Source organism: Gossypium raimondii, chromosome 6, assembly GCF_025698545.1.
Source record: "Gossypium raimondii isolate GPD5lz chromosome 6, ASM2569854v1, whole genome shotgun sequence".
In the NCBI taxonomy this organism is placed as follows: Eukaryota; Viridiplantae; Streptophyta; class Magnoliopsida; order Malvales; family Malvaceae; genus Gossypium; species Gossypium raimondii.
The window spans coordinates 58,748,881-58,775,137 of NC_068570.1; the positions used below are offsets into that span (position 1 = coordinate 58,748,881).

The following is a 26,257-nucleotide window of genomic DNA, read 5'->3' on the forward strand; positions in this document are numbered from 1 at the left end:
TGTATAAAATCTTAAGCCTTTTTATTAAAATGTTGTAAAAAATAAATAATTTATCAAAATAATATAACTCTTAAATTATTTATCAAAATATTATCTTTTGATAATTTAGATTTTATATATTTCTTATATTGGAATCTTGAGGTGATCAAATTTATCTAATATGTTAGATTAATGTCGACATGCTATATCGAGATTTCAAATCACCACAATCGAGCAAAAATTATCTCGAGATTCCTAAATCATCATGAAAGACAGTAAGTTATATTAAAATTTAATAAAATACTAATTTCATATTAAATTGATAAATAATTATAAACACATATTATTTAAATAAATAATTTATTATTTTATAATATTTAGTTTAATAAACATCTTACAAGATGTTTTAACCTAATTTGATTGTTTTTAATATTTTTAATATTGTTTTTACCAATGACGTTTGAATTAGATTGGACTAATCAGTCGGATTGATTGAATTGAGAGTTGGTAAAAAAATGACATGTATTAGTTAAATCGAGAATTAAAGTATAGGCCGAACTAGATTTTTTATTTTTAAAAATTAAAAAAAAAATCAAATCGGTGGCTTAAACTGATTCGACCACAAATATGTTTAAAAAAACATTTATTTTTAATTGCACATAAAAGGAAACCTGTATAACTTATTGGTAAAAAGACCTATCCGTCCATTTCATTTTTGAAATTGAGCAAATTAGTCCTTCTAAAAAAATTGGAGCAATTTAATCCCTACAAAATTTGAAAGTGAGCAATTAATAACAATTAATCAAAGTTAATGTTATTCGTCAATTGTGCATAATTTTGATTATTATAATAGAAAATTTAGCCCTTGATATTTACATATTTTGTTAATTTGATATTGATTTTGAAAAATTCAACAACTTTAGCCTCAACATTTGCACATTTACAAAAATATTGCAGTTAAATTTATTAAATAATGACCAAATTGATAGAACATGTAAATCATGAGAGCTAAATTTTATTAATTGATGAAATATATTAACGATCTGATTAATTGTCCTTTCACTTTCAAAATTAAAAGAGATTAAATTGTTTTGATTTTTTTGAGAGGGACTAATTTGATCAATATCAAAATTGAGAGGGACTGGAGAGGTCCTTTTACCTAACTTATTTAACTTCACAATGAAGAAGCCCTGACATTTTAGTGCCGAGCCCAACTGACAGTGCAAAATCCAAGAAAAAAAAAAGGAGCGGGAAAACATTTTATTCCTAATAAAAAGAAAAATAAAATCGAAGGTAAAATGCAAGAGAAAAAAGACAAGTGAAGCGAGGATGAAGGGGGAGAAAGGGAGATCGGTGGAAGAGAAATACACTCAATGGAAGTCTTTAGTCCCTGTCCTCTACGATTGGCTCGCTAATCACAACCTCGTTTGGCCTTCTCTCTCTTGCCGGTCCGTACAGTCCCCCCTCTTTTTAGGGCTTACATTTTCACTTTTATTATTATTATTTTCTTGAAATAATGTGTTTGGTTGCCGAGAAACTGAAGTGAACAGTTTAAAAGAGAATCTCACGTTTATTTTTATTTTTATTTTTATTTGGAAATACTGTGTTTGGTTGCATAGAAACTGAAGTAAATAGTTTAAAAGAGAAAATGAATACTGTTATTTTTGTTATTATTGGCATTAGAAAACGTTATTGTGATGAATATGGAAGTCTGTTTAAATTCGTGGAATTTGAATCAAATTCCAGTTAGTACTGTATCTTATGTTATTCTTTTTTGTTTTTTTAGATGGGGGCCGCAACTAGAGCAAGCTACTTACAAGACCCGTCAGCGTCTTTACCTTTCAGAACAGGCAAGTCAGTGTTTGTAGGAGGAATTTGATTGATTATATTTTTGAAGTTGGTTCTTGAGTCACTGCTTGTAATTTAATTCGAGTGAATTGGAGAATTTTGATATTTATATGTTGGATTTCTTTTGATCTTGACAAAGAACATAATTGTATGTTCAGAAAATTTAATCTTTGTGTGAAAAGTTTGAACCTATTGCATTCTTTGTTTATGTGTTATACTTAGCTATTCATTTTAGTAAACGGTATGCTTTGTTCTGGTTGTGTCTGGAGATTTTGTTTATTGATCTTTGATTCATCCTGGTTGTTCAATTTATGTTTGTCTACCAGACTGATGGAAGTGTTCCAAACACACTTGTAATAGCCAACTGTGAGGTTGTTAAACCTAGGGTTGCTGCTGCTGAGCACATATCTCAGGTGATGTGACTTAAACAACACAAGTGTTTCCTTTTATTTTTACTTAGTTACCCCCTTTCACTTTCATTTTCCCTTTTCATCCAAGATTCTACACTGATTTTATCTATAATTCATTGAATTGTTGTTGTGCTTTCGCTTGCTTGATCTCGCAGTTCAATGAAGAAGCCCGCTCTCCCTTTGTGAAGAAATATAAAACTATTATACATCCTGGAGAGGTATCCATGGCTTGTATTCTCTGCTAGTTTTAAACTCAATTAGTTTCTGTGGTAGTTGATTGATACAGTAAAAAATAATTTTTAATTAAAGCTACTGCCCACCTGAGATACTGAACAATGCACGATTCTAGTACCGGGATGAAGAAAGATGGACAAAAACTAGTTTTCTTTCTTGAGAGGACAGTGTTTACTTGAGAAATCTCTGATAAGTTAATACTTGCTATTTATGGTAAAGTTATTTATGTATTACTCTAGCTTTTATCAAAGCTTCTGTTCATTCTCTCAATCATGAATTTCTCTTGTAATTCTAGTAGAACTTTGAATGAACTCTTTGGAGTCATTTTTTATATATGGTTGTATTTTTGCAGGTGAACAGAATCAGAGAACTCCCACAGAACAGCAAGATAGTTGCGACACATACTGACAGTCCTGATGTAAGAATTTATTATTTCTCATGTCATCCCGTTAGATAGGGGGGTCATATACTATTTGTTCTTGTATACTTGAAATTTATGAGTTGTTGACACTCAATATGACCTAAGCACATTGAATTTTCAAAATAGGTCCTCATTTGGGATGTAGAGGTCCAGCCTAATCGCCATGCTGTGCTGGGAGCTGCAGATTCTCGTCCAGATCTGGTTTGTACTGAAGGGAATTAAGTTTTTTGATGTTTTTACTATGCATTTTCTTTCTTTGAACTATTCATTCAAAAAATTGACAATATCTATATACTTATTTGTAGAATTTGCAAGTACAGGTGTCCAAAAGAAAAACTCTTATTTGCACATTCATGATTCCATTTATTGCAGATTTAAAAGTTTTTGACAAATGGTTGAAATCTTTGAATAGTGTAATTTTAGCTGTTAATGGACCTTTAGAAAATTAAGATGCAGATATTAGCTTCTTTTCATCAGGTTGTTTACTTAGAATCTACTGTCTTGCAGATATTGACTGGACATCAAGAAAATGCTGAATTTGCTCTTGCTATGTGTCCAACTGAACCTTTTGTCCTATCTGGAGGTTTGAATCATTGTGTTACTTGGCAGGCTTTTAAAATCTATAACTTAAGTCATAGCAGTGCATGATAATCCTTTATGTATTGCCATGATTATTCAAATATCACCAGATTGATATAGTAATCACATGTTTAGATGTTTATTTTTCTTATGGTATTTTTCAAAATAAGAAGCCAAGTTTGATGCAAGTATTAGTGCATTGGAAAACTCTAATTCATTATGTATTTCATTGTTATTCAAGCATCATTGAGGAGGAGGAAGTTGTGGTTTAACAAAAGATTCTGTAAGCATGTTATGGACTTGAAGTGCAGATTTTTGTATGGAAGTTGTGACACGCAAGTGGTCAATTGTAATGATGTGTTAGTTCATTGAGAGGCACTACTGCCACGAGAGATTGTTTTATCTTTGTTTTGCCTGCCAAGAGCTGGCTCACACCTTGTACCTCTTGAATACAAATTTTGTCATCTAATTCCAATTACCTAGGAGAAACTGGGAAAAGTTGGCACTCTGTATATACTTTAAAAGTATGCTAGCATGCATTATTCCTTCTGGAAAATTAAATTGAACACTCATCGGTTCATGTGCTGGGACTTAACTATTTTCCCTTTTATCTTTTTTATGTTGATCTCCTATCCGATGGTCCTAAACAAGATTTTACTTGCAGGCAAGGACAAGTTAGTGGTTTTGTGGAGCATTCATGATCATATCTCTACTCTGGCAAAGGAGCAAGGGCCCACAAAGTCTCCAGGATCTACTAGTACCAGTACAAAACATGCCTCTAAGGGTGGTGGGGGTAATGATAACCATGTTGAGGGCCCTTCCGTCGAGGCACGAGGTATCTACCAAGGCCATGAGGATACAGTTGAAGATGTTCAGTTCTGCCCATCAAGGTAATTGACTTGATTATTGGCATGGTTTGTGTCATTGTTTCTTCATGATTTATGCTAATGCCGAGTTGAATGCTAGTCATGTCATTGATGTCTTTGGTTTTAATTGTTATTTAAAGATTATTCATTTGGAGTTTCATGCTAGTCTCATGAGGATATTCTGAGTGACATGGCAGAATGAAACCCTTACATCTTTCCTGAATCATTTTAACAACTCCTCTCTGATTCTTGTGTTATTTGTACCTTGTCTTTAGTGCTCAGGAATTCTGCAGTGTTGGAGATGATTCTTGTCTTATATTATGGGATGCTAGAGCTGGCTCAACTCCAGCTATCAAGGTTCAAATTCTTTTCAGTATTACTATCTTTTTTTTTTCTATTCCAATTTTATTTCATGATACATGTTATAGATATCTATGTGTAATAGTTGTGGAGGAAACTAAATATTGAGTTGTCCACTTAATGTCAATCCTAGTTATTAGTATTGCACATTATCTTCTTCTGAAGAGTTACTCTTCAGTGGGTATCATCAACCACTGTACTATAGCCTTGATAGAGATGTCCTTTATCATGCTTAAATGATCAGAGGTTATACCCTAAAACTTGTCCCGATTATCAGGATAAAAAAGTCCCTGTTGAGTGTTAAGACTACCGCTTTGTCAAATATGAGAGTAATGAGTGTAGTTGTTATGTTTCCAGTGAAGGCTGCCACAAGGGACTTGCTATTTACTCCTGTGGCATAGGGGTCTACTTTATCACTCAATGATAGTTTAAAGTACTGATGAATATGCGAACAAAAAGGTTGGTGTTGGGTTGTTTGATGCCCTCTTTATGCTATTCAAAGTAATTCATGGATGCTCTCTTTATGGCATTTCCTTTATTTCTGCACGCTATTTTGCTCTTCTCCTTCATCATCCTCGTAGCTCAAAGCTTCTTTCACTATTTAAACTGTCCATGTGGTTTGTTTTACTTTATTATTTATTATTAAATTTGCTTATGGATTATTTTTGGTGTATGGGCAGGTTGAGAAAGCTCATAATGCTGATATTCATTGCGTCGATTGGAATCGTCATGACATAAATCTCATTTTGACTGGGTATATCTGTTAGACATAACACTTGTATTCTCTATTATGTTGCAGTGTAGGATGTTCTGGTGATTTTATATTTTACATTCTGCATTTCTTTTGACCAATATCTATGCATGTTTATGAGTTGCTTTAATTCTCTTTGTATTTATTAGGTCTGCTGATAATACCATTCACATGTTTGACCGCCGAAACCTTTCCTCTGGCTCACCAGTTCATAAACTCGTGGGCCACAGTGCTGCTGTCCTTTGTGTACAGGTGCCAATGAAACTCTCTAACATAGCTCAAAATCTCCGTTCTTTCTTATGTATTTATAATATGGAATATGTTTGGATATTGTCTGTTATTGACAAAATATTCTTGTCTTTGCAGTGGTCCCCAGACAAGTCATCAGTCTTTGGAAGTTCTGCTGAGGATGGGATCTTAAACATCTGGGACCATGAAAAGGTGTTTAGCTAAATGCTTCTGCAAGACAACTTTGCTCTCCCTCTCTTACTCTTTTTCATGTATAGTTATAGTAAAATGGTATAGGTTACAGATAAGAAAAAAACATTAGCGTTGAAAATCTGTCCATATATATGTATGTTTATATATATATATTTCTGCTACTTCATGTTTGATAAACTTGTTTCAGATTGGGAAAAGGCAAGATACTGCTGGATTGAAGGCACCAAATGCTCCTCCTGGATTGTTCTTTCAACATGCAGGGCATAGGTACGGGGTTCAAAGAATCAATACAATTGCTGATTTTTGTAACATATGTATGAGATATGCCAGAAAAGACATCTTTATGCTGCGTACGCATTTTACTTGATGACCAGTTTATCATATTCTAGTTATGCATTATTTTCAAGGCGGTAGCATATTTCTTGTTACATTTAACAAAACTGGTTAAATTTGTATGTGTCATTAATTAAAAATGATTATGCAAATTTAGAATCTGTTTTGATACGTTGGAATTCTTACTTTTAATTTCATCTGGTTCATTTGCAAATGATAAACTTGCATAGTAGTTTAACACAGAACTTTAGTATCAATTGTGATCTTTTAAAGAAGCATGTTCTTGTATATATATTCAGGGACAAGGTTGTGGACTTCCATTGGAATACATCTGATCCGTGGACAATTGTCAGTGTGTCAGATGATTGCGAAAGCACTAATGGTGGTGGTACTCTACAGGTAATTAAACTACCTCCACTTAGCATTTAGAAGTCATCTTTCGGCTAATTAATTACCTTGTTGAGGTTTTAGGTTGGTTGTTGATCTTTCATGCTAAATTGTTAAAACCGGTTCTCAACATCCATGTTACTCAGATTTAGGTGTGAGTGTTGGATACAAATATGTTTTAAGTTTTGGAAGTTTTCTATGTATTTGGAGGGTTATATCTTCATACTCATATGAATATGTTGGGCACGAGTGTTGGATATAGATACTGCATGAAAAATGAAGAGTTACAAGTAACATAGCTCATCTATTTATTTTAGTATCTCATCACTTCCTTTGGCCGCGTGCCGTCTAGAATTCACTTTTATCATACGGAATTGGTAGGCACCATGGACACTACCTTATCTGTGTACTTCTTGCGGCCATTCACAATTGGTGGTATATTTGAAGCAAGAAAATTGGTCAAAGTACCTCGAAAATCTTTGTACTATACCATCTAAGGCAATTTAGTCCCTCAACTAAAAATCTAACCAATTTAATCCTCCAGCTTTTATAACTTAGTAAAAAGGACCATTGAAAATTGCTAATCTGTCGGTTAAATACTGACGTGACTAGCTAAATGATGATGTATTGTAATGATTTTTGTGTTAGCATTTGACTGACACGTTAACAATCTTTAATATTTTACGTTAATATTGTTAGTGATTTTAGGATTAAACTTGGTTAATTTTCTAGTAGATGGACTAAATTGCGTATAATACTGGGGCTTCCCAGATACTTGGATAGAGAAAGGCATAGTCATTGATTTACATTGCATTATAGAACTATTATGGATATATGATGTTTACACCTTCAACTGAAAAAGATTTCGTGTTTAACCAAGCGAAATTGGCTGAAAGAAGTGATGTTATTCGTGCAGATATGGCGGATGATCGATTTGATTTACCGTCCGGTAGACGAAGTCTTAGCCGAGCTAGATAAGTTTAAACCTCACATTCTAGGATGTGAAAAAAATTAGTGAAAAAAATGCTTTAATTGTTTTACGGTGGAAATCTTAAGTTGTTGAAACCAAATCTCTTTGAGAACCATAGTTTCTCATATGCATGTTGTGGTAGGGAAGAAAATTTGAAGTACCAATGGTTTATTTCATATCACTTGGTTTGCTGGTGGGGGGAAATGAGTGCCCGTGGCTTGGTTGATGTGCAAAAAAGCATGTGGACCAATTAGTGCTGCACTGATCCGATTTGATTGGTTGAATTAAGAATTGACGATTTAATCGAATGATATATGAAATGTATCAATAGTGTTTTTAGAATCGGACTCTTCAATTGGATTGAGAATCTATTGGTACACTGGTTGGAACAAGTAAAAAAATCAGTTGAATTGGGTAAAAAAAACTGGTTGAATTGAATTCTATAATTTTTAATTTTTATGATTTTTTAATAATTTATTTGTTTTGAACCTGACAGATTTGGAATTAATGGCTTGATCGGTTTGATTACGGTTTTTTCAAAAATATTATTTATCAGTAAAATATTGAATTAATTAATTAAAACTGATTTAATATAGTTTAATTTTTTTCTTCTATTTATTCAATTCTTACATTACTTATAACGTCTAAATCCTTAAATGGGGAATATTCTTTAATTTTATATTGAAACGATAGTAATTAAGTCAAAAATGTTTTTATATTTATTTAGTATTTAAAATAAATTTTTTAAAAATCATATGCATTTAAAATTTTCTTTTGAATCTGTTTCAAAAGTCAATTGGATATTTATATATATAATACGATATTTTAAGATAATATAGTTATATCATATATTTAGTTGATTTCATATAATAAAATTTTTAAGGATCATATAATAATTTTAATTGCAAGAAAAAGGCAAACATGTTACCTATTGAATAATGATTTTGCTTTATACATTTAATTAAAATTAAAGGTAATTTTGCCGATTGAGTTAATTAGTATGGATATTATTGTCAATGTAAGATGATATGTGTTTGAGAAGAGCTGATATAATTAGTACAACGTTATAAGAAAAGACATCTTTTAATATATATACATATATAATATGTTTATTTAAAACTTTTTCATGCAATTTGATATTCATCGAGAAGAGATTTATCATAAATTATATTAGGTGACACTTATGATATAGATGAAAGAAAAAAATATAAAAATAAAAACAATATTAGGATTTAACCTTTAAAACCCTCAATTTAATCATTCATTAATTTGGAATTTTATTTTAAAATTATAGTTAAAACTATTTAATAAAAATATAAAATTATAAAATGAAATAAATATTCTTGTAATAAATATTGAGGTTTTTAATTTGGTAATTTTTGTTAATGTCCACTCGTTGAAAAAAAAAGTGTAGTAACTTGTAACGTAGTCATCAATTTTATCACTAATATAAATCTTTAAAGGTATAATAGTTTATTTGCCCTCCAACTTTATAAAAAATATTTTAGTCCTTCTCTTAATTTTTTTTGCTTATTTTAATTTTTAAATTTGCGTTATTTATCAAATCACTTCAAAATAAACGAAAAGTTAACACCTTCTAATTTTGCTTACATGGTATATATGTGGATTGTCATGTCAACAAATAAATAATTTTTAAAATTTAAAAATTAAAAATTATAAAATTATTAAAATATTTTAAAATATATATTTAATTTTTTAAAAATAATTAATTACTAACGTGGCATACATGAAAGCTTCTACATTAGCAAAATTAATAGAAGTTAACTTTTCCTTCAAATTTTCAAGAATTAAAAGAGACAATAATTAAATGAAAGACTAAAATATTTTTTAAAGTTGAGGACCAAATAAATTAGTATGCCATCTTTAAATAAAAATCATTTAATTTAATAATTGAAAGCATAATTGTTAAAAACTAACGAATCGTTTCATTGAACTAAAAATTGGTAAATATATCGATTCGAACAAAAATTTAAATTGATTTTTGAACCAACCACTAAAACCGATTGAACTAGTTTTTATTTTTTAAATTTTTATTAAATTTTAATAAAAAACAAATTAAAGATTGAATATTAGGATAATTTACACAAAAAAGCTCTTTTTTAAAAAAATTACCAAAATGAGCCCGATATTTAATTATTTACCCAAATGGGGTATTTTTCGACAAATCGCGTCCACGTCAGCACGATGTCAGGGGATGCTCCAGGAAGTCGCGGCCACGTCAAGAAATCGCTACCGACGTGGTTGCGATTTTCTGCGTCTCTCGATATCGCTACCGACGCGGACGCGATTTGCCAGAAAATGACCTACTCCGGTAAATAGTTAAATACCGGGTCTATTTCGATAATTTAAAAAAAAAGCTTTTATTGATAAATTATCCTGAATACTATGGTTCGGTTTTTAAAACCATAATTAAAAGTCAAATATATATATATATATATATTATTTTAAGTGTATATATTGCTATATATTTCTCTTTGTCTATTCCCAACTCTGTCAACTCTTCTCACCTCGCTCTCCTCGCTTTCAATCTGTCTCCCTATTGAAGCAGTGCAATGGGTACGAAAAGCAAGACTCTGTTCTTCGCTTTTCTGCTACTGTTATCCACTGCTCATTCCTTCTATCTCCCTGGTGTTGCACCTCGTGATTTCCAAAGGGTACCTTCTTTTTTTCACTCTATCCCTCTCTGGGTTTATCTTTAATCTTCATGTTGATTCATGGGTTAGTTCTTGTTTTTGTTGATGGTGGGTTTGGAGTTGGGATCTAGGTCTTTTAAGCTTTGATTTGATGTGTTGGTGTATTCATTTCTTTTTTAGATCTGTAGTTGTGTGCTGTATCCTTTTGGGTTTTCATTCTTTTTTCAATTTTGGGTTTTGGATTTTGTTCTAATGGGGATTGCGTTGTTTGTTTGGTATTTTGCGGGATTTTGATTGTGAAATGGACTGTTCATAGTGTAAGCTTAACAACGTCTGCTAATCATGTTACTTGGATTCGGGTTTAAGTGTGAGATTCGGGTACCGACATGGGTAAAAGACGGATCTTTCGAAGGTTTTTTTTCATTTATTTGGAGGATCTTTGGAGATTATATCCTCGAGTCCATGTGTCGGATTCAATACTTTGCAAAAGTGAAGAGTCAAAGCAACATAGTTTGCTTTTACCCTTTTTTTTTGTTCTTGAATCTTAATGCTGAGATGATCATATTTTGCTTAACAAGTGGTGGCATGTTTAGGATATAATTGACAGATTGCCTATTTGTAATGATTTTTGGCAAGATTTTAAGCTACTGTATTAGGGTTTTTAAGAATTTAAATCTTATTTTGGCTTAAAAATGTAGGACCAATAGTGATTTCTTGCAAGAACTTTCTTTGCTAATTAATTAGTTCAGTCTTCGTATTTGACTTGCATGGATGCTTGATCCCTGAATCAACACCATGTCTCTTGATTGTGTAATGTGAATTGCAAACACCTTTTTGCAAATCATAGTATAATTACTGCAGTGCATGGTTAATTTTGATCAAGGCTTATAGCTTCGCACTTTGATTCCGAGGGGCATTTTGGTGTGTTACACTGTAGTGACCATCGATATGAAAATCCAAAATTATAAAGATATCATAATAGTGTTCCAAGTCCAAAAGATCATTGACCAAAGAGTTAAAAAACATAAAGCATATTTAGTGTTAATTCCATGTGGTGCTCGGGCTATTTGTTTGTAAAACTTGAAGTTAGTTAATCCTCCAATGCTGTTTTACATTTCACAATCGGGTCCTTAAGATCCTTTTTTATTATGTATTTTTGTCTCCTTTATTGCTATGAATTGTTTTATGTCTTAAAATTTTCTTTTACCTATTCCGAACAGGGTGATCCTCTTTATGTAAAAGTGAACAAATTATCCTCTACAAAGACACAACTTCCATATGACTTTTACTACTTGAAATATTGTAAGCCATCCAAGATTGTGAACAATGCTGAAAATTTGGGGGAGGTGCTACGAGGTGACCGCATCGAGAACTCTGTCTACACCGTGAGCATCTGTACCTTTTCTAGCATTGTGTGCTATTAGTGACAAGTGGTTTTCTATTAAAAGTTTTATAGATTATATCTTTTATCTGTTGTGTTTATCATTTTTTTCTTTCTTTAGTTTGAAATGAGGGAGGATCAGCCTTGCAAAATAGTCTGTCGAATAAAACACGATGCTGATTCTGCCAAGAATTTCAAGGAAAAAATTGATGATGAATATCGAGTTAATATGTAAGTAAATTTGATGTTAAAGGTTCATGTTTCCTTATTCTTTTCTCCTTTTTGAAGATGTTTTATGTGATTCTTACCCTTTATTTCTTTTAATGTTTGTTTTCCCCCCTTTTACGTTCATGTTTGTACTGAATTATATGGAGTTGATGTGCAGGATACTTGATAACCTTCCAGTTGCGGTTCGTAGACAAAGGAGAGATGGAAGTCAATCAACAACATATGAACATGGTTTCCGTGTTGGGTTCAAAGGGAATTATGCCGGGGTATGCTCTGGGAAGCTAGTACTACTTTCAAAGTTTTATGCTCGTCTTATCTTTTCTTAGCCATTCATGTGTCATTGCAGAGCAAGGAAGAGAAGTATTTCATCAACAATCACTTGAGCTTCAGGGTTATGTTTCACAGGGATACTGAGACTGATGCTGCTCGAATTGTTGGATTCGAGGTTACTCCAAACAGGTTTTCTACAATTTTTCTTTTACTTACTTTTTGTTCATTTGCATCCGTTTTGACATTTGGTTAATATGTGTGATTTAATTATGACTTAGCCATTAAGAGTTGTGGGTCAGGTTAGGGGGTAATGGGCTACCTTCAAAAATTGTTCCATGCTTGACATCACTGGAAGCATAAGGTTCTTGTGCCAGATATGTTGGTTTCAATATCTAATGGATGTGTGTTAGACTGGGATATTCTACATTTAGATCACACTAAATCATAGGGTTAAATCATTATTTGGGGTTTGAACTTGTTAACTTTTCTTACATTGGGGCCTGAACTTGATGATTGTTCCTACATTGGAGCTTGAACTTTTTTTTTTGTCGAAGTTAATTATTGAACTTGGCAATTGTTCTCACATTGGGACCTAAACTCTAGGGTTCAAGGACTATCTTGGGCAAAAAAAAAGTTCAAGCCCCATTGTGGGAAGTATTGCCAAGTTCAGGGCCTTGAATAAAAAAAAGTTCAGGCCCCACTGTGAGAAAATTGCTAAGTTTAGGACCTAACTTGGATGAAACAAATTCAGGCCCCAATATGAGAAAATTGCTAAGTTTAGGACCTAACTTGGACGAAAAAAATTCAGGCCCCAATGTAGGAAAAGTTGCCAAGTTCAGGCCCTAAAAAGTAATTTAACCCTAAATTGTATGTTGGAGTTCAATAAAAATGTACAACAGGTTCCAAGCCCTGTAATTTTCTGTACTCCATTGTTTCTTTTTGTTTCATTATTTTGAAAAGTCATTATAATGGTATGCTGAGGACATGTAGCCATTGAACTACTTGAGTGTTCTTTTTTGCACTTATATATTCATTATTCTTCAATTTCCTCCAATTATAGTTGAAGTAGCAATTTGTTTGTCCCCTTGAAACATGCTACTCAAAAGGGGAACTCAATTTGTGATGAACTATGCAGTCATCATGCAACATTAGAGACTAGCGTTTTTAGGATCAGGGTTATCATCTATTGGTTATCGGTTATCAAGTGACCAGCTTACTTATGTCATTATTGTCCATTGTGTGGCTCTTGTGAACAGCATTAATCACGAGTACAAGGAATGGGACGAGAAGAATCCCCAGGTAACAACATGCAATAAGGACACCAAAAATCTAATTCAAGGCAGCACTGTTCCACAAGAAGTTGACGCAGGCAAGGAGGTTGTCTTCACATACGATGTGACTTTCAAGGTACTCCGCCTTCCGTTTCTCTTTCTTGTCATTAGTTTTTTTCACTCTATATGCTAATGCATAGGTATATGCTAATGCATAGGTGAACTTACTTTTTTTTTCCTTTGTCAGGAGAGTGATATAAAGTGGGCTTCACGTTGGGACACATACCTTCTGATGAACGATGATCAGATCCACTGGTTCTCCATCATAAATTCATTGATGATTGTTCTCTTCCTATCTGGCATGGTGGCCATGATCATGATGAGAACATTGTACAAAGATATCGCAAACTATAATCAGTTGGAAACTCAAGACGAGGCACAAGAAGAAACGGGATGGAAACTTGTTCACGGGGATGTCTTTAGGGCCCCAATCAATTATGGTTTACTCTGTGTTTATGTTGGCACAGGTGTCCAGATTTTCGCAATGTCGCTCGTGACGATGATATTTGCGTTGCTGGGCTTTTTATCTCCTTCCAATCGTGGAGGGCTTATGACAGCTATGGTTCTTTTGTGGGTTTTCATGGGAATATTTGCCGGTTACTCTTCATCACGTCTATACAAGATGTTCAAGGGCACAGAGTGGAAGAGAATTACTTTGAAAACTGCATTTATGTTTCCGGGTATCTTATTTGCCATCTTCTTTGTACTGAATGCACTAATTTGGGGAGAACAATCTTCCGGTGCTGTTCCGTTCGGGACAATGTTTGCCCTTGTTTGCTTATGGTTCGGTATATCAGTTCCCTTAGTCTTTGTCGGCAGTTACTTAGGTTTCAAAAAACCAGCCATTGAAGACCCTGTGAAGACCAATAAAATCCCGAGGCAGATCTTGGAACAGGCATGGTATATGAAGCCCATCTTCTCCATACTCATTGGAGGCATTCTTCCATTTGGAGCTGTTTTTATCGAGCTATTCTTCATCTTAACATCAATATGGCTAAACCAGTTCTATTACATCTTCGGCTTCCTTTTCATAGTGTTCGTTATTCTAATAATCACTTGTGCGGAGATAACAATCGTGCTATGCTACTTCCAGTTGTGCAGTGAAGACTACCATTGGTGGTGGAGATCTTATTTGACTGCTGGCTCCTCTGCTCTTTACCTTTTCCTTTACTCGATTTTCTACTTCTTTACCAAGTTGGAGATCACGAAGCTGGTTTCAGGCATCCTTTACTTCGGGTACATGGTAATTGTTTCATATGCCTTCTTTGTCCTAACAGGGACAATCGGATTCTATGCTTGCTTCTGGTTTGTTCGGAAGATCTACTCTTCAGTGAAAATTGACTGAGATCAAGAATGTAGAAAGAGGATCAGACATCAAACCTATGCGAATTATGGGATGGACGAGACAATGATACAGTACAGAAAATTTTATTTCTGATCGTCTCTACAGTCTTCTTTTATTTTGCTGAATTTGCGTGTTGTAGGCTTGGCCTGTTATTTTATGTACACTGTTATGTACTGTACTGTTTTAAGTAGTTTCTCCAATGAGTAAAATTTGTGATCTAGTCTTATAGATAATTCAATACTTCAATATCTACTCGTAACAGAACATTGGGGGATTCGTGGATTTGTTAATGCTTATTATTCCGGCTCGATTTTTTCTTTGGTCGAGTCGAGCATTGCATCCTGATGGTACATAGAGAATTTGGTCTTGGAACATGTTGTAGTTCAAGTATGTCGCGTAGATTGTTACACAAACATCGTGTTTCCAATATTACAACTGCTATCTATGTTACTCGGACGTGATTGTTGAATGTGTACTTAAACTATGCTTCCTACTGAACCCTTCCAATGCCTCGTTTACCTATGACTCCACCATATAGCGTTTCTCGATCTTCATATCTGGCCACTGGTTGCCAGCATCATATTCCGGCTTTGTCACCGATGTAATTTGTGTCCATACTCATAGCACATGTTTTGAAACAACATTCAACTAATTGGTGAAACAGTTTGCAACTTATCGAGCAGTGACATCAAAGATCGTAATCCGACAAGGACATGTTTAAAAGTACCCTTTTGGTTAGGTACTATGGTCCTTCAGCTGCTTAAGGTTCATAGCTTTCCAACCGGTAACAAGTTCGATTAACACCACTCCGGAGTAATAAACATTGAGCATATCCCGGCAATCATTACTAAATTTTGTGGCAAAAGTATCTTGGAGGTTCTTATAGTAGGAGTCAGATTGCATTTTGCTCTATTTACTCAAAGAATGGATAAATTTATTCCTATATGTTAAATTAGAAAGTAATCTGGTTCTTCTGTTAAAAATTGTTTATTTCTATGGTTAAAAATTAGTCCCTATACATTAGCTTGTTGACGTACACGTGAAATGCCGTGTCACTGTCTAATTATTTCGTCAGTCATGTCAATTTTAAAAAAATAATTAATTGCTAATATGGCATACGCATGGATTGTCAGCGAAGTTAACGACTGTTAAAATTTTTTTTGTTAATTTCGGGGAGATTTGATAAATAATGTAAGTTCAATGATTAAAAAAACAAAAAATTAAACAAAAAGTCAAAATTATTTTTTTCCGTAAAGTTGGAAAGCTAAATAAGCTATTAAGCGGTAGTAAAATGAGAATAAATTACAACAAGAAGATTAATTTAAACCAACAGTATGGGGTTTCTCTTATTATTGTTTATTTCAAGTGAATATAAAATATCTGTGATAATCAAAATTACAATTCAAAACAGAGCTCAATCAGTATGCCATTATAATTGTCTACAAAGCTGAAAAAAGGAAGCTTTAATGAATGATGATCACTTGGAAGGTAGCTTAGTTACAACATTTTGGTCCTGTTTGGACATAGCAGCCGATGCCGCCATTGTCATGGCGGCCGCTGCCGCGCCAAGCTTTGCACTGCCAGCAGCCTTCATAGCACCACCCACTTTGGCAAAAATAGCTACACCTCCTACAAGAAATGCCCTCAACACTACAGTTGGTTTCACTGCCATATATATAATTTTATTTTGATTGTCCTGCAAAATTTTCCAATATCATAGAAATCTCAAATTCTAGTCTCATTTGAGCAACAATGCAAAAGAATAGAAGCAAGGCTTAGACTCGGGTGTAAGGATTATAGATATGTGTTTTACAGTGACAAAGAAAATATTTGGGGTAGATTTAAGTTCTATAATTGTACGAGAGCTAAAATGCAATTTTTTCATTTTAATACCTGATATCCTTATAATTTTTAAAAGATTAAATCAAAATTTCTTCATTTTCAGGGACAAAGTGTAATTTTATTATTTACTAATTTAAAACTTTATAAATTTTAAAGGGTCAAAATCTAAACTTCTACTTTTAGGAGGCCGGGACCCTTACCAACCCCCAGCGTTGCCTTTGGTGTTTGATATGAACATACTTAAATTTGTAAATCATTCACGTATGTAGAGCCGTTTGAGGGTCATCTCTTTATAGCTATATCCAAGAATGTATTTAAAAAGTTTTTAGATAATTATATCTCCATAATCGTATGTGCGAAGTCAAAAAAATTTATGTTAAGAGTCAAAGATTAAATTATAAAATTTGAAAGGGTAAAATTATAATTTTACATTAAAAAAAAAGTCAAAATACAATTGATCATTTTTAGAGACCGAGGCCCGTCTTTGCTCCTTTGTATATATTTAGACATTCCTTGCTAGTAGCCAATTAAATGGGAAAATTTCTCTTTACCCCTTTCAAACATTAAATAATTCTAATTAAGCTCTTTACTTCTTAATTGAATGAAAAATAAATTCTGTTTATGGCCTCTCCAAAAAATTAATAATGCAATTTAATTCTTTTTAACTTTGGCCCTTTCATAGTTTATAGCTTTGACCTGTCCAGAAATTTATAATTTCATCTCAACCCGCATGTAAAATTCCTAACTCCGCCCCTTTTTTTTAGACAAAACCGAACATTGAAAATTCATCCATATCTACCTATGAAACTTTTGTCTCGATGAAATCCTTCATTTTAACTCTTCACAACATTGTTTTAACTTAAGTATAAGCTATTATCTAGGGTTATTCGAGTTCGAGTACGAGAATCAAATATGAAATATATACAGTACATAAGTATGTTAAGTATTTAAAGTATTTTTATGTATTTGAAAATCTTTCAAAGATTGTATATCTCCGTATGCTCATACTCAGATATAAATCAAACACGAGCTAAATCTTGTCCTTTAAGCGATGTATCCTTTTCCCCCATAATTTCAACCAAAATCTTAAACTCAAAAATTCTAGGTTAGTACCCATTTCCACAAAATTTTCAACATAATCTTAGATCATATAACGGATAAGAGATTGAAGAAATCAAACCTTAAAAACTTGAAGATGAAATCTTTTCGATTTAGTCCTTTTTGCCACTATCGTAAGCTAAATAAAAAGAAAATGTAAGTAAATTTCGTTAATAATAATAAAAAAATCTTCAATATATATATATATATATATATATATTTGCTTCCTTTTTATCCTCTGGTGGAGAGCTACAAATTAGGGTTGCTACTTATTATACACAACACGTTTGTAATATTCTTTACCATTAGAAGCCGAATTTTATTGAAGAAAAATAAATGGTCAAAGGTTTTATTATGATTAGCGACGACCCGTATATTCCTCGCTATAGTCGTGCGCCGCCAAAGGGAAAACAATTAGTGACGGAGTAGCCAAAAAACGACACCGTATTCTTAAGATAAGTCTATGATCCTAAAAGAGAGCATTTATCGGTTTAAACCAACTAAATTGACCCATTTAATTTGATCGGTTTTGGTTTGAGTGGTTTAAGCAAACTATTTGGGGTTGAGCATTTTCTGGAATCGAGCCTAAGTTTGGTTTGGATAGTCAACGTCTCGATTTATAAGTTATTTTGACTTGATTCGAATTTTTTTTACTTTAAAACTGAATTAGATCGTTGTTAAATTAAGTTCAAACTCGACCAGTTTTGATTATTAAACAAACTGAATTCGAGTAAATAATGAACTTAATTGAGGTTTTCTTTTCGAATTTTTTTTATTAGCAACATAAATTAATCATATTATCTTCTCGAATAAATTAAACTAGAAGGTGTAAAGTTAAAAGGATAGTTTTGGCTCACTAATTTTGGAAAATTTTCATTAAGTTTCTCAAAATTTTAAAAATTTTAATTAAGTCCTCCATTTTATCTTTGGAATTTCTCATTAAAATTTTCAAAATTTCAAAATTTTAATTAAACGTTTGAAGGACGGTAAAATCTTATAATTTCCTCTAGATTTTACTTGAAATATTTTTCATATTTCGACTCGTATTTTAACATAGGTTTAGGGATAAAATTATTTAAGGATCCTCCAAATACATAAAAAAATAATAAACCCAACCATATTAAACACATACCTTAATCGACACTCACACTATAATCCGAGTATCATAATTATTCAATTGAAATACGTGTATTTTATAACTATGTTTAATCTATTATATATTTATATAAATTCTAACACATTAATTATTTTTAGGCTTAAACGCCTTAATCATTCAAATTATATAATTTTTAATACATTTTGTTGAAAATTTCCCTCCTTGGCCACTAAAATACATTTTCAGATTTGAATTTATTTAACTGTATTTATGGGCTTGACTGAGTATATAAATGATATCTAGCCTATCAATGAAGATCATATCGCATGGGGTAATATATTTTGGATATTGAATCGAATCAGATCGCCCCATCTAATCCCTTGGATTGTGGATATTGGACTGGATTGAAACTCTAAATTGATTAGTTGCCAAGAGTCCATATTTACATTACTCATTATTATATTGCATCCAATTGATCTTATTGTTGTTTTAGTGGGATTGTGATAGATTTTCTTATGTAAGTAAGTCTCAAAATACTTTATATAATTGAGAGATTTGTATAAGTTAATGTACAGAGAAAATTAAACACTTAATCTATTATTGTGAGGAATATTATTGTATGAGTGTATTTTGATAGTAAAACATGTGTTGCAGTTTTACTTGCTTCACAAGGGGTGAATTTAGAGGTTAGGGTATCGGATTTTCAAATTACAAAAGTAAGAAAAATTATCACAGGGTGTGATAGGTTAGAATCAGTTGTTGTAATTGTAAGCAGAGTGGATATTTCTCACTGAACAAGACTCTATATACGCAGGGAAACCAAATTGCATAAACAACTCCTCCTATTCTGATTTGTTTACTATTTTCGTTGTGATGGAGTGTCCACTCCCTTATCACTCTTTCACTATGGTAATTAGCAAATGTTTGGGGTAACACATTTGTACATATTTATATCATATTCATATTATTTTTCAATATGCCTTATTTTAATTATTATTCTTTTATCGTATTTATATTATCACAATGCGTCCAAATTAGACTTGTCTATTCTATGAATTGGAAACCCAACATGATAAACTTGATCCAACTGGATTTGGCTATAAAAAGTCATTAATCCGGATATGAATCCGAATTAACTTGATCAAATTCACTCAACTTAAAATAATTTGAACAAGTAAACCGAAATTACCTAAATCTAAACTCTAAACTAGCACAAATCAAAATGATCCAAAACCAACTTGATACGCCCAACTAACAAGAGTAGCCCAAATTTATATATATCTAATCCTAAGATAAAATCAATTCTATTTTGCATGCATATTGAACAACTTCTTGGTTGTGTTGACAAAGACTTGAGATTTTGAACATTTAGGTTTGAGTCTCAACTTGTGAAAAATATACGTGGGTTAACTAGTTACTTAGTTAGTTAGTTAGACTTCAGTTAAATTATTCAGTTCAATACTTATAATGATTGATTTGAATTGGAATTATTGGTATAATTAGTTAATTATTTTGGGTAAACTATATCTAAGGTCATTCAACTATTAGCAAGTTTACATTGTAGTCACTTAATTTTAAAAAGTTACAAGTTAATCATTAAAATATTCAAAAGTTACAAGTTGGTCACTGGCATTCGTACACCGTCATTGAATGGCCGCCTGAGTTGTTTGGAACTCTCCAATTAATTCTTTTGTTTTGCTACTATTTGGGGCTTGCCGAAAGAGGAGACTTTCTTTTTTTTTTTTGTTTGCTTTCATTGTGGTTGTCGTGATATTTTCTTAGTCGCTTGTTTGAGGTGTGTGTTAATAGGTTGATTGTGGATTTTTTAGGTTACAATTTTGACCTAAGGGAAAATGGTGAGTGGGTTAAGAATGAAGGGTTGTTGCATTGATAGGGTCAGAGGTAATTAGACACAAGGTTGACAATGGTTTTGCTAGAGCTTGAGGCTTGAGTTGTTGATAGTGTTTGGATTATCAAGTTGGGAAGTAATGATGCATATATATTGAGTGACCAAAGTCTAAGCTTGTAAACTTACTAATAATATGGTGACTAAACTTATAAATGACCAAATTATAAATTCACCCGTCCACCACAATATGACATCCGTTACCAAGACCTTTTGAAATTGAGTGTCGAATGTGTAAATTTAACAACGGTTAAGTCACCTAATTAAATTTAACTTCCAAAACAAAAAAAAAATTTATTTCAAATAATCCTAAATTAATTACAAGAAACAAACTAAAGGTATCAAAACTTGATTCCCCACATTTATTTTTCTCCTATATTATCATCTGATTTAATAGACAAATTAGCTAATTTTTCAGTTTCAAACCCGATCAGTGGCAACTTGTTCATCATTTGGCAACGATCACCATCATCTATCTTTTGCATTTGCAAACGATGCGCATTTTGGGTTCTACAAATAGCGATGGTATAATAAATCTGGTCGAGCTCGGCTTGCGTACACTCTATTTGATGTTGAAGCTCTTGAATGACCCGATAACAGCCGCCGACGGGGTCTTTAGCTCGCATATCCGACTGAACCATGATCGTTCGTATCGCAATGTCTTTCTTCGAAGGATCTTCTATGGTTCTAACAAGCTTTATAACATTGACCATCCCAGACCCAAACAATTTATGCATGTTCTTTAACTGTTGTTCGTGACCGTGGGGGAAATACGGGGCAAAAGGGCAATAGGCAGGGCACCTCCGACGTTGGTATTTACACGCCAAGCAATCTTCTGTCACGATGGCGGTATTGCCGCTTGTTGGAATACTCATATTTTTTCGGTTTCGCACCGGAGGCGGTATCTTAGCAAGGTGGCTCTGGGGGAGAAATTTTTTTTCTTGTGGAGAAAATGGGAAATAAAAGGAAAAATATACAAAAGGATGAGATAGACTGATTTTATAAGAGAAGAAAGGGTCAAAGAACAATGAAGCTTAACAAATTTCTGTTAATTTGTCTATTTTTGGGGGTTTGAAATAAATAGCTTAAAATAAATTAATTTTTTATCCTATTTTTATTGCTCAAGAATGGGTCAAATTAGAGTTTAACAAATTAATTTCCTTAAGATTTCTCCATAAATCCAATTATTTAGACTTTTAAAATTATAAATTTTTAATTTAATTCTTTAAAAATTATAAACATATAAACTATCAATTGTGAAATTGCATTTTAGCTTTCATAAAAATATGTAACTAAAACGTAGCCTCCAAAAATTTTTTTATGGCTTCGTTGTGTTTATAATTAAGGGTGAGCGTTTGATCGAATCGAATTAAGTGAAAAAAATTTGAGTTAGTCAAGCTGATGAGTCTCATTTTATCATGTTAACTCGATTTGAATTTTTTTTTAAACACGTTGAGTGAAATAAAATTCAATTCGAGACGAATCGAATGAAATTGTTTAAGTTAAATGTAATTAGAAACAAGCATGTAAAATTAAAATCTTGTTACAATATAACTAATTTCATATTAGAGCATAGAAATTTGAAACCATATATATTGATACTCTAGTATGATAAACTTGAATCAAGAATTTAGGTCCTCAAAATTATTATTTTGGAAACTTTTTAACTTTTTTATATATTATTTTTAGAATTCTCTTCTTCTTCTTTTTTTAAAATAATTATAATTTTTAGAACAATTTATAAAATTTTGGAATTCTTATAAATATTTTAAAATTTTGAAAATTATTTTAAATTTCTTTTGTAATTTTTGTTGAAAAGATCAATTTGCACATTTTCGATATTTATAGGGACCAAAGGGTATTTACATTAATATGTTATTCGAGTTATTTGAATTGTAAAATTTAACTCTACTCGAGCTCAAAAAATAAAAATACTTATTCGAGTTGACTTAAAAAAATTGAATAATTCAATTCAATTAGCTCAAATTAAAAAAAATTAAGTCGAATCAAGTTTTAATCTCCGTAGTTATAATTGACTACAAACTACAAATTTATTATACATAATATTTTGGTTATAATGTGGGTTCACCAAATACCCCTATATATATCCTTCTTGAGATTAAAGCAAATGAGGGTGTCGTCTATGCATATATTATATTTGTAATTTTACATGTTTGTCAAAATGGTAAGTTTAATGCTTATGTACATGCGAATCTTTATGTTGCCATTTATATTAGTTTTTTTATTTGATAACTTTTGCTAGTTGCATGATTCTTTTATGGTGTAATTCTAGGCCATCGACCAACGATTGCACCTATGACACAATTCTACTATTGTGTAATTTCGAGTCATAGGCTAACACGATTCTACTATTGCGTAATTTTAAGCCACAGGCCAATAATTGCACCTACGACATGACTATATAGTATTACGTAATTTCGAGCCAAGGGCCAACGGTTGCACGATTCTGCTGTTGTTCCAAATAATCCTAAATTAATTACAAGAAACAAACTAAAGGTATCAAAACTTGATTCCCCACATTTATTTTTCCCCTATATTATCATCTGATTTAATAGACAAATTAGCTCATTTTTCAGTTTCAAACCCGATCAGTGGCAGCTTGTGCATCATTTGGCAATGATCACCATCGTCTATCTTTTGCGTTTGCAGTTGCAAACAATGTGCATTTTGGGCTCTACAATTAGCGATGGTATAATAAATCTTGTCGAGCTGGGCTTCCTTACACTCTATTTGATGTTGAAGCTCTTGAATGATCCGATAACAGCCACCGACGGGGTCTCTAGCTCGCATATCCGATTCAACGACGATCGTTCGCATCGCAATGTCTTTCTTCGAAGGATCTTTTAGGGTTCTAATGAGCTTTATAACATTGGCCATCCCAAACAATTTATGCATGTTCTTGAACTGTTGTTCGCGATCGTGGGGGAAATTCGGGGCAAAAGAGCAATCGGCAGGGCACCTCCGACGTTGGTATTTACACGCCAAGCAATCTTCTGTCGCGACGGTGGTATTGCCGCTTGTTGAAATACTCATAGTTTATGGTTTCGGCCCCGAGGCGGTCTCGTAGCAAGGTAGCTTTAGGGGAGAATTTTTTTTCTTGTGGAGAAAATGGAAAATAAAAGAAAAAAATAAAAAAGGATGAGATAGACTGATTTTATAAGAGAAGAAAGGGTCAAACAACAATGAAAAAAAGTCGAAATTAGTGAGTATCTATTCTTTTAATGAGCTTATAGAATACGAAAAATAAGTTATTGAGTTTATTCGATTTAACAAATTTCATTAAATTGATTTGTCTATTTTAGGGTTTGAATCCTATTTTTATTGTTCAAGAATGGGTCAAATAAGAGTTTAACAAATTAATTTCCTAAAATTTCTCCATAAATCTAATCATTTAGAGTTTTAAAACTATAAAATTTTAATTTAATCCTTTAAAATTATAAATATATAGATTATTAAAATTTTGAAATTATATTTTAGCTTTCATAAAAACATGCAACTAAAATGTAGCCTCTAAAAAAAAATTTATGGCTTCTTCGTGTTTATAGTTAGGGGTAAACGTTTAATCGAATCGAATTAAGTGAAAAAATTGAATTAGCTAAGTTGACGAGTCTCATTTTATCATGCTAACTCGATTTGAATTTTTTCGAATAAAATGAAATGAAATTTAGTTCGAGACAAATCGAGTGAAATTATTTAAGTTTAACGTGAGAAGAATGATCAAGTTCATATCTTAATTAAAAAAAAAAAACAACTCAAGGTCAAAAAAGTTACAAGACCCAAAAATAATCTAACCCTTTTTCAATTAAAACAACGAAGCGCCACTTGGCAAGCCTTATTTTAGCGGTGCATTTACGTGTAACTTCCAAGTCGATTGCATGAAAGAAAGGGGACACGTTTATTATGTTAATTTAACAAATACTGATTGCCCTATCATATAAGTGTATCATACATCTCTACAATTAGCTACACAAAACAAAGAGACGATGGAGGGCAATAATAACAAAGAGAGAACATTCAAAGATGGAGAAGAAGAAGAAGAAGCGAGAAAGGGAAGGAAAAAGGAAGAAACTGAAAGAACAACAACAACAACAAAGACGGTAGGTATGGATCCAATGGCTAAATTGGTGATTAATGTAACTGTTGCTCAAGGTGATGTAGCTCAAAACCCTAATGATGTCCTTGCTTTCTCAAGATCTGTTCATAACATAGATTCTTCCCTTGAATAGATTGATTGTGAGATTTTAATCTATCTCTTTTCATTTCATATTATATATACATATATATCTATCTTTTTCTTTTGAGAAAATGAGTGGTTAATCGCTTACAGACGATAAGCTCTTGGTCTTCATGAGAGTAAGAGGAGGGATCTCAATGTTTTTTATTGTAGACTCATGTCTCCAAGCAGTAAGGAAATCAGAATAACAGTTTGTCTCTCTTGGAAAATGTAGACGATCTTACATAAAGACAACATTGACATCAACTGATTAAGAGCACCAGTGATTTTCTTAATAGCTAAAAGGAAATCTGATTGAACAACACATTCGGCTGAGTAACATGAACCTCAGCCTACAACGTTGTGTATGGAGAATTCTCTAACCATGCACCATCATGGTCTCTTGGCAAGATTTTCTACAATTAGAAAATTTTTTTTGGGATAAGTACCAACTCATCATTTTAATAAACTTTTAACAACTATCACTTTAATTTTTAGGGTTTTTTTAATATTTATGATTTGACTGAGACTATATAATTAAGCTGCCATCCTAAGTGCTTAGGTCGACCAACCACTCCACAAGTGACAAAGCAATTAATTTCACATTTTTATTTACACCAATATAATATCATGATACAATAATGTTTAAAAAACTATATAATATATTTATTAATGTATTAAAAATACCTTAAAACACCATTACTATTATATGTTTTGCCAACTTTCACCTACTCATTATCCTATTCAATGTTTAGTAGTTTATTTATTTAATAGAATAATGCATTAATTTTTTGTCTTAATTTCAATGTAGTCAAAACTCTTCATATTTGGAGTATGACATGACATGACAACCACTAAAAATCACCTATATTATGTAAAAAGAAAAAGAAGTCTCCTAATATTTATAATATATAGATTTATATAAAGAATTTCTTTTTTTTTTAGTATTTCCTTTCTCTTTAGGAAAGAAAAAGAAATTGGGTCAAAGACAAAACATAACAGGCTTTACTTAGAAAACAACTTGGCTCTTTAACAACCCTGCACGTCATTTTGCATGATAGAATTTTGTGAGAAGATAATTTATCTCTTAAATCGGCGGTGTCATTCGCGGTTGTGGTGGGTGAAGGTTAATACGAGTGGCTTTCTGTCAAGTTGTGGGAATAAGGCAAGCATCGGTGGTGTCATTCGCGATTGTGGCGGGGATTGGGTTGTAGGCTTCACGATGGATGTCGGTGCCACTCCCATCTTCCAAGTAGAGGCCAAAGCCTTGTACGAGGGGATGCGGTTCGCATG

At 32.4% G+C, this 26,257-nt stretch overlaps 4 protein-coding genes across 4 annotated transcripts; 2 read left to right on the forward strand and 2 right to left on the reverse strand.

Moving 5' to 3' along the window:
• The first annotated feature begins 1,203 nt into the window (after positions 1 to 1,203).
• Positions 1,204 to 7,921, forward strand: LOC105774318 (WD-40 repeat-containing protein MSI4). The gene is made up of 15 exons (XM_012596770.2): positions 1,204 to 1,427; positions 1,766 to 1,829; positions 2,154 to 2,240; positions 2,393 to 2,455; positions 2,824 to 2,889; positions 3,019 to 3,093; positions 3,400 to 3,475; positions 4,136 to 4,361; positions 4,613 to 4,694; positions 5,378 to 5,451; positions 5,598 to 5,700; positions 5,815 to 5,889; positions 6,077 to 6,156; positions 6,522 to 6,621; positions 7,526 to 7,921. Exons 1-15 carry the CDS (start codon positions 1,309 to 1,311, stop codon positions 7,622 to 7,624), a joined length of 1,389 nt encoding a protein of 462 aa, XP_012452224.1. The 5' UTR covers positions 1,204 to 1,308; the 3' UTR covers positions 7,625 to 7,921.
• Positions 7,922 to 10,070: 2,149 nt separating this feature from the next.
• LOC105773058 (transmembrane 9 superfamily member 7) lies at positions 10,071 to 15,021 on the forward strand. Its single transcript, XM_012594672.2, has 7 exons — positions 10,071 to 10,254; positions 11,454 to 11,618; positions 11,736 to 11,845; positions 12,000 to 12,108; positions 12,189 to 12,301; positions 13,369 to 13,519; positions 13,631 to 15,021. The coding sequence occupies exons 1-7, from the start codon at positions 10,153 to 10,155 to the stop codon at positions 14,786 to 14,788; spliced, it is 1,908 nt and encodes a 635-aa protein (XP_012450126.1). The 5' UTR covers positions 10,071 to 10,152; the 3' UTR covers positions 14,789 to 15,021.
• Positions 15,022 to 21,092: 6,071 nt separating this feature from the next.
• LOC105772397 (LOB domain-containing protein 22) lies at positions 21,093 to 21,605 on the reverse strand. Its single transcript, XM_012593671.2, has one exon. It carries the CDS (start codon positions 21,603 to 21,605, stop codon positions 21,093 to 21,095), a length of 513 nt encoding a protein of 170 aa, XP_012449125.1.
• Positions 21,606 to 23,316: 1,711 nt separating this feature from the next.
• LOC105772161 (LOB domain-containing protein 22) lies at positions 23,317 to 23,784 on the reverse strand. Its single transcript, XM_012593473.1, has one exon. The coding sequence runs from the start codon at positions 23,782 to 23,784 to the stop codon at positions 23,317 to 23,319; it is 468 nt and encodes a 155-aa protein (XP_012448927.1).
• Positions 23,785 to 26,257: the final 2,473 nt, after the last annotated feature.

Excerpts from the sequence above, each read along its gene's own strand:
- LOC105773058 (XM_012594672.2), top strand. The coding sequence starts at position 10,153 with ATGGGTACGAAAAGCAAGACTCTGTTCTTCGCTTTTCTGCTACTGTTA. Across the intron at positions 12,109-12,188 it reads TCAAAGGGAATTATGCCGGG|AGCAAGGAAGAGAAGTATTT; the intron begins GTATGCTCTGGG and ends GTGTCATTGCAG. Across the intron at positions 12,302-13,368 it reads TTCGAGGTTACTCCAAACAG|CATTAATCACGAGTACAAGG; the intron begins GTTTTCTACAAT and ends TCTTGTGAACAG.
- LOC105772397 (XM_012593671.2), bottom strand. The coding sequence starts at position 21,605 with ATGAGTATTCCAACAAGCGGCAATACCGCCATCGTGACAGAAGATTGC.
- LOC105772161 (XM_012593473.1), bottom strand. The coding sequence starts at position 23,784 with ATGAGTATTTCAACAAGCGGCAATACCACCGTCGCGACAGAAGATTGC.
- LOC105774318 (XM_012596770.2), top strand. The coding sequence starts at position 1,309 with ATGAAGGGGGAGAAAGGGAGATCGGTGGAAGAGAAATACACTCAATGG. Across the intron at positions 2,890-3,018 it reads CACATACTGACAGTCCTGAT|GTCCTCATTTGGGATGTAGA; the intron begins GTAAGAATTTAT and ends TTTTCAAAATAG. Across the intron at positions 5,701-5,814 it reads CTGCTGTCCTTTGTGTACAG|TGGTCCCCAGACAAGTCATC; the intron begins GTGCCAATGAAA and ends TTGTCTTTGCAG.